The 8,415-nt window shown below is 42.3% G+C and overlaps 1 protein-coding gene across 1 annotated transcript; it reads right to left on the bottom strand.

Moving 5' to 3' along the window:
- Nucleotides 1-1,880: 1,880 nt before the first annotated feature.
- LOC121835728 (monocarboxylate transporter 11-like) lies at nt 1,881-8,146 on the bottom strand. The gene is made up of 4 exons (XM_042290179.1): nt 7,990-8,146; nt 7,033-7,276; nt 2,839-2,884; nt 1,881-1,994 (listed from the first exon to the last, which is right to left on the bottom strand). Exons 1-4 carry the CDS (start codon nt 8,144-8,146, stop codon nt 1,881-1,883), a joined length of 561 nt encoding a protein of 186 aa, XP_042146113.1.
- Between the last annotated feature and the right edge of the window lie 269 nt (nt 8,147-8,415).

The raw sequence follows: 8,415 nt of genomic DNA, 5'->3' as shown, positions 1-8,415 counted from the left end.
TTGAGACAGTTCAACGCATGGCAACACAAAATGAAAGTAAACTATGAAAGATTTACATGGTGCTTATCAAAGCTGTGTGTTGGGCTAGTTGGTATTGGTCTTGGGTTGCCAAAGGCATGGTAGCGCTTTTTTGGACGAGGACAAAAGAAAGAAAGACAAGACAGACACGAGCGCTGCTGAGACAGCTGAGACAGCGCTCTTGTCTGTCTTGTCTTTCTTTCTTTTGTCCTCGTCCAAAAAAGCGCTACCATGCCTTTGGCAACCCAAGACCAATTACATGGTGCGTCGGCTTGCGATTGTACAATATATTCTTAGAGTCTCCCACAACTTGAAAAGAGCAACCTCCACGTATGAAGCACTGGTTGCATTATCAGCGTCGAACTTACTAAAGAAATTGATTCCCCAAATAAACTTACTGAAAGGACCTGACGGCCAATGCACAATTCAACATGCCAATGGCTGTGTTGACTAGTGAGTAGGAGTCGTTTATGACATTCCGTTTGCCTGCAAGAAAATCCGGCCGCCGCGCCAACACCAGATAACAAGATAATGAACTTTCACTCGGGTCCTCACCATCAGAACACTGGGCATTACACGTCAGATACTCCAAATGCGCCCCTTCGTTCTCTGAAACCAAAGTTCTAAATAGTTTTTACAACCGCACGATCACAGAGTTTTACAAGGCAAAAGCTATCAAGGCTTTTTCTGACAAGCGAATAATTGCGCCATCAGTGGCATGAAATGAGAAAGAGATGATAGTTATTTGAGTTTTTTTTTTTTATTTTCCTTACACTTTTCTAAATTACACCTTTCTTATTTTCGAATGCTTTTGATTTCGATTATTTTTCATTGTTTATATTTTGTATACTTTTATACTTTAAGTTAGCTCATTCTTTATCATTTCATATCTACTGAAACATTACACTTTATTCTCCATAATTATCAATCATCACATTCCACGCTACCGCCTCATCTTTCTTTATAATGTATCAGTTGCAAGTAGCGCTTGTCCTGTCCCTTTCATGTTCTTGTCCTCTTGCACTACTGTATGCATGAAAAAAGTTACTGTTACTTGAATTTAGAGTTGCCCGTTCAGATCTGTCTAATAATGTGTCGGACACATTTTGAGACAAAGCAGTGAATATAAAGATTTCTCCTTCTTTAAGCATGACTGGCCAACACTTAGGTGAGACATCAAAACTTCATGCGAACGGTTCTTGTGATGGGAACTCTCCCGCACACCCAATGTTTAATAGCATATAGTTTATTATCAATTTTCTGATTATTGTTTAATGAATATAACATCAATTATTGTTTGTCAGAGCAGAGTCACGAACCTTGTGATAATGCTGTACTCTAGATCTTGTTGTGATTGTTAGAAGACAGAACTGAACCTATTTTGTTTTCTTGACTACGCCGTTCAACAAGCACAAGCGCACGGGTACCTATGCCTCTAGTGTCTCGCCATAAAAAATAATTCACATGTATCCAAACTTGGAATTAAGACATCAATGTTCAAGAACATGAAGCTCGTACTCCCCAGGCGCAAAAATGCTAAAACTTAACGCAAAGAAAATACATTTTTTTGCGGCGTAAAACCACCATATCTTTACGATTGTGCGTGTAACTGCGCAAGTAATAACTGGTCTTGTTCAATATACCCGGCCCTTTCTGCATTGAATAACCTTGCGTATAAATTGCTAGATGATATGCAGATCTCGAGAGAACGAAAAAATAGTATAAGTATTGTCCTCCGACTGGCTGTCGGACATTTGGAATAACTGAATGATATCTCTTGGCGACAAAATATCCGAGTTCTTATGCTCCTAACCATGCTGGAAAAAGGTCGTTGGGCATGTTTATTATTACAATACTTTTTTTTACCCGCATGCCAATTTATTTGCCGCACAACTTAGCGAGAGTACGTCGCGCATGATGGATTGAGATTTCGCACTTATAAACTGAGATATATTTATTTTGTTTTCATTTATATTATAGGCGTTGCCGAATCGCAGGTAAGTACAAATGGCTTTCCATGGATGTTCGGCCTTCCGTATCTATTTGTTTGTTTATTTATTTTACCCTCGGGGCTTGAGAATTACCGCGGGGAAAGTGCTTGTATGAAATATTGAAAAGACAGACACACACAGAGGAAAATACAATCAGTGTAGATTGCATTTACCCGTCGGCAAGTAGTGGAGCTACATTCTCGTAGCTGCGTTTTGCTAGCATGGCAGGTTTACGTGATGATGGGGATGCAGGCTAGCTATAATGAGCATTGAGCATTACGGAGAGGGGGATCACTGACAAAGCAAGGCAACATGGACAAGTTCGTGTACGTTTGTTTCGTCCACGTCTTAATCTCTCCGGTCGCGGGATTATCAGAATGCTCACTATTTGTTAGTTACGGTGCTTTACCCCACTGGTGCTCCAAATTACAGTTAATTCTTCTTTAGTGGGAACTAGGGCCGCGCGTCATATAATGGGAGAAATTTCATCAAATTATTCGTCGCTCAAAAATACTTTTATACGTTGAGTGAAAAAACTGGCAAATAATTACAAAAGTATAACAATATATAGTTGGCGAACACACTTGCTGGGATCTCCATAACCTTAGTGATACAGAAACATAGTCTTTTCTTAAAGTCACTGTGTAGGCTGACCACAAATGTGCTTTCATCAAATGTGCACTTAGGTGGTGCAATTCCCCAGGTAGATATCATGCGTTACTTACTCCCTGCAAACGAATGCCACTAATAAGCTTGCCAGGGTTCAAGGCGGACCTATTCACAAACGACCAAGTTAGCGATGGCTGTAACCTGTGGCGCCATAACGCGGTAAACTCAACACGCGGATCACTAACTTCGTAGTCTGCTGGCTCCGCCTACAAGAAAGTCACTCTTATTTCTACAGAAAACAAAAAGCAAGTTATTTCAAGCTCCAAGAAATGTATATACACCAACTCATGTTTACAAACAAACCGGAGCGCCCCTAGCGGACGCCACCGGCGCCGCGCATGCGCGGTGGATGGTGGGCAAGAAGCCCGCCGTCGCCCATAAACAAACCATTGAATTGCGTTGTTGTCGGCGTCGTTGGGAGTCCCCGTGCTCTTTTTTGCGTTGGAATTGTTGATTCTACGTCCTCCTAACAATGTCTGACTACTTGAGCGGCTTCAGCAAAACTAACGAGGCAAAACTTTGCGTGAATAATCTGACGTGCGGCGATTCATTTCACGTGGACGCCGCAGAATGGGCGCTAAAGCCTGACTCCCACGATGAGATTCTGCTCGCTGTTTTCAGACGCGACGTTGCTCGGACTGCAAAAGCGTGGACCGTATCTGAGATGGTGGACGTCGATACTGAAAACCGCAAGTAGAATCGGGCATCACAAATCGGTGATGGCCACTCGTAACAATAATGATCAACATCTTCTTGTATCTGTTTACACTTAGCACTTACCCCAACTAAACTTCAAAAGTGTTTTGAGGCCTGCACTTAGTTCGTATCGCAATTACCGGGTCAACGTTTGGTTTACGGGCCGCTGTCGTTTGAATGAGCTGAAGACAAAAAGCAGCCAAGTTCGAAAGAGCAGACGACAGTTCGAACGCATGCGTAATGGAGTACGGGCAAGAAGCACCGCGTCCCGCGTCAACAAACCATTCGAATGTCACGTTGTCGGCGTCTGTGTGAGTCTGCATACTCTATTTCGCGTTGGAATTATCGATTCTACGTCCTCATCGCAATGTCTTGCCACTTTAATCGCCTGAGCGAAATTATCAAGGCTCGTTACGCCGCTAAACAGTCCGTAAATAATTTGACGTGCGGCGATTCATTCGCATGAACGCCGCAGAATGGACGCCAAAACCATGATGAGATTCTTCTAGCTATTTTAGGTAGCGACGTCGCTCGTGCTGCAAAAGTGTAGAAGGTAGGGCGACGATCGACGTCGATACTGAAAATCGGAAGCGGGAACAGACCAAGCGTAACAAGTCGGTAATGGCCACCGGTACCAATGATCAACATCTTGTATCTACAGTTTACACCGAGCCTACTTAAGTCTTTTGAGGCTGCAATTACTTCTTATTGCAATCACCGGGTCAAAGTTTGTTCTACGGGCCGCTTTTGTTTGAACGAGCAGACGACAAAAAGCAGACAAGTTTGAAAGAGCAGACGAGAGTTCGAACGATCAGGCGGCCGTGTGAATTTGAAGACGCGCTGAACCCGCGGGTGGTTCGGACAACTTGGCGGTTTTCTCTCGTTCATGTTGGAACAAAGCAAATACATCTGCCGACCACAAAGTGTTCCCGCACACGCAACCATAGTTCGACAGCGTCTGGTTTGCCCTTTTCACGGCCACTATCCACGTTCTCGGACGAACGGAGGAGGCAAAAACACATGAAAACTGATCTTAAAACCTTTCCAGACTCTCTTGGTACAGCCCCCGTCGCAGTATTTTTACAAAAAGGCAGGTTTTTTGTCTCGTTTCTTCCAAAGGAACACAGGAATGCATGTCTCGCACGGCGACTTCTGCCCACCGCCCTAGACCGGAAGTGCGTCCGGCGCGCCACCACCGCGGCGTGAAGTAGGAGAGTTGAGTTGGTGTATAAGTTTTTACAAGAGGAAAACACACTACTCGCTAATACAGAACTAATGCATTATATCTTGGCTTTATTAGAAATAAAATACCGAACATACCGTCGAGGAAACTAAATATAGGAACGCTACAAACACGACTGTTAACATGGAGATACCCGAAATATAAAATTACCCTATTAAATTTTCGAACGCAGTCCTCCATAGTTCCCAGTTTTTCACTCTCTCTCTTTCTCTCTCTCTCTCTCACTCCCCCCCCCCCCCCCCCCCGTCAACACGTATCCCGTTCTCACCTTTTTTGTTATATGGTTTGAATGGACTTTGTTGCATGCGAATTATCTTTGTATTTTTGTTTAATCCTGCTGTACCATCTGTCTCTACGTTAAACGCACTCGTCATAATCAACATTAAAGCTGTACATTGTGAACATACTTTATATTGGCGACGAGGCGAAACCCGGAAACAGGAAGACATTCCCAATGTGAGTAACGACTGTTAAGTAACACTTTATTTCACAGAACTTCCTACTTCCATGCCAACCTCTCATGCATAAAAAGCACTAAAGTAAAAACGAGAATTCACTCTGCCACGTAATGTGGACTTATGTCGAAGATTCATCAATCCCATTAAATAATCCACATTTACGGAAGCAAGAGCCGCATGGAAGCCAGCGTTGTATAATGGAAATTCGCTGAAATATTTATATCTAGATATCCAAAATAAATTCACTACAACTCAAAGGAAAGGTCAACGACCAGGCAACTTTGGGCCCGGCGTATAAAAAACAACATCTGCGCAGGGACACCGTGGCAGACGTTTAGAGCAGTGACTATCAAAGAGCAAAACACACTTTTGGAAGTCACCCCTTCATTTGAGTGAATATTCATTGCGCCCTCTCTGCACCTAAGACTTATTGGTTATCCGGCTGCATTACGGGGAAGGAAATATGACGAAAAGATCCGAGTTCAATAACAAATTGATACGATACACGCCAGAACTTTACTCTGCGTCCATTTGTTTTTTCAGAAGAACGCGTGCCTATTGCAAATATCTAAGGTTAAATGATGGTTTGGCTAAAAAATTTACATGCACAGTATCTCAATAAGACATATATGCTTCTAAAAAAATTTAAATTTTCATAATGCCTCCCTGCATTAGGGAAATTCAAGGTGTTTTTGTTGTTATTGTTGCTGTTTTTATTATGAGCAAAAGGTATGAAGTCATTTTTTAGAGGAACACATAGTCTTGGCGAAGTATTTCTGATAAATACCTATACACGTTCCGAGTGCTGTATCCATAGAACCGATAAGGGATCCTAATAGTACCGAGAACGACTACACTACAAAATTTTCACTTTTTGTTTGCATGCAATTTAAAAAAACTGAAGACGAGAACAGACATCTTGTTTTATTGCAGTGTCTAAAATATTACGAAAAGTGCTACAATCCGGTTAATTGAGCGTTTTCCAGCCTTTTGTATTCCTGTGCTCCCAGAGGAACACACCGAAAAAAAGAAAGGCCATGAAAAAGTCCATTCCTCCAACCATCCTGTAGAGATTGTTGTAAGATCCCATCTCATCTCGGAAAAATCCTGAAGAAAAAAAAAATGTCAATTAGATATAATATGATGTCTGTCACAAACCAGGACAATAAAATATATGTATTTGTCAGGTTTTGGATGACTGGTGTGTATTTGAACCTGCTTGTCCCATCCGTGGACGGCTCGATGGTAGTATATAAATATTTATCCTATGTTTAAATACCGAAAACCTAAAATAGTACTTAATTCGTACTCATATTCGCGTTTCACGTAGAGATCTGTAGCACCTTAGCGCTTTTATACAGCTCTTATGTACCAATGCCTGAGCCGTCACCACTTACCCACAATCAAGGGGTGGCAGAGAAAAAGCGGAATCGACACGAGCCCAATTGCCGCAAAAGTGATTGGTATCTTTTCCACGCCAAGATAGTCCGCCATCATTACAGCCTTCATGGTGATGAGGGTTGCTGCAAACATTTCTACAAGAAGGGACAACAATACAAGAAGAAGAACGGACGTGACAATCGGGAGAAATATCATGCACGTTCCGAACGAGGCGCAACACCACATGACCAGTGTACTGCGTCGTAGGGCCTTTCTATCGGCAATTAAAGGAAGTCCCAAAGCACCCACAAAATCAGCAACGGAAGAGTAGACAACCAGAGAGGAGGCGGCATCAAGAGACATGCCTCTGTCCATAGCAAAGTCGACTATCGTTGACAAAAAGACACTGTGTGTGTAATGAATAGTCATGCCTAGGAGAACAATTATATAAAACATAGGGTTGCAGAAAACAGTCATGATGTGTGATAATGAGTGATCGTTTGGGCCAGTTTCTTGGGAGGCGACTGGTACAGTTTCCTTTTGGTCATCGGACCGACTGGAATTTGGTTGCGGATACTTGAGCCAGCGGGGTTCTTCGAGCAGGAGAACGAGCGCTGTCGCGTGCATTAGTATTGCTCCCAGAATCAGAAGCATTCCTTTAAAACCGTATGCAGTTTCCAGAAACACGAGGATCTTTGGAAAGAATAGTCCACTGCACGTTTCTCCTGCGTACCGCATCCCGCTCGCAACTCCCCTGTACTTGTCGAAATATGGAAGCAAGATGGTATTTATCGCGACCAATGTCGTTCCTTTTCCACCACCTGCAGACCAAAAGAAAACAAGTGATGAAAACACTCCTTCGTTAAACAAATAAAATTATACCTTAACAAACTCCACGACCATCTAAATATACTGTTACAAAAAAAAAAAAACGCGTAGCATTTTTGCTAATACTATGCTTCGTACCTCTTTCGAAAAAAAAATGCCTTCGCGTGCCTTCTAAAGGAAATATAATTCGGTCCCAACTGGGTGCTGCAAGAAAGAAATGTTTCCTATTGCAAGCTGCAACTTGGCTTAAATATGAGTTAAATAACGCGTGACATCGCAAATTAGGGAAACTGTGTCTTCTTCTTATTTAGCCCAAATTTGCTTAAAAAGTGGCCATCGTTAGCAACTACCGTAATCAATCTGGACTTAGCACCTCTATCGAATACTGAATGCAATCAAACTCGTTAAGGTCTAATGACTCCTAAACAATCATTAGTTTAATTTTTGAAGTAATACCTAAAGAAGCACAGTTATTAAATAAAGATGTGTACCAGTGAAGTCCTTGAAATGACTAATTTAAACATAAAACACCAAAATAAATTTTAAAAGAAGTTTTTGAAAGTAGAATAATACGTATTATTTAAGGAGCCATGTGACCGTAACGGTTAACAGCCTCCCCAGTGGCAAGTATTTGTTTCGGTTAAAAAGTCATCCGGTGCGTTACATTCCAGTCACGGCTTGAATAAAGTGACGAAACAATATTTACCGTGGATGAAACCGAACGTAAAGCACATCCACGCAATGCTGGGTACGAACGCTGAAGCCACAAGTCCAAGCCAGAGAAGCACGCTGCCAAGAATGGCAATTCGCGCCATAGAAATGTGTTGTTGTAGTAGCACAACAACGGTGGCTGTAAAGAACATGGTTGTGTCAGCATTCACCTGGTTACCATCGACTGTATCGTAGCACTGGCATGTTCGGGTAGGACAAAATATTTAGGTGCACCAAAGTGAAGAGGTTGGAAAACCTGTGAATAAACGCTAAATGAGGTAGTTTGAACTCTTTTGTGTTTCTCTTTGGTTGCACTACGCTCCCCGTGGTCTTGCGACCATCGTTCAAACATGACCCTCTGCCGCCATTCAAGAAGGTACCAGAGTTTCAAGGAAGGAAGTTTAGGTTTTTTAAACTAATA

This window comes from Ixodes scapularis, unplaced genomic scaffold (assembly GCF_016920785.2).
Source record: "Ixodes scapularis isolate PalLabHiFi unplaced genomic scaffold, ASM1692078v2 PGA_scaffold1__304_contigs__length_218370807, whole genome shotgun sequence".
In the NCBI taxonomy this organism is placed as follows: Eukaryota; Metazoa; Arthropoda; class Arachnida; order Ixodida; family Ixodidae; genus Ixodes; species Ixodes scapularis.
The sequence above is the reverse complement of the archived record's forward strand: the minus strand, read 5'-3'. Positions and strand labels throughout refer to the sequence as shown.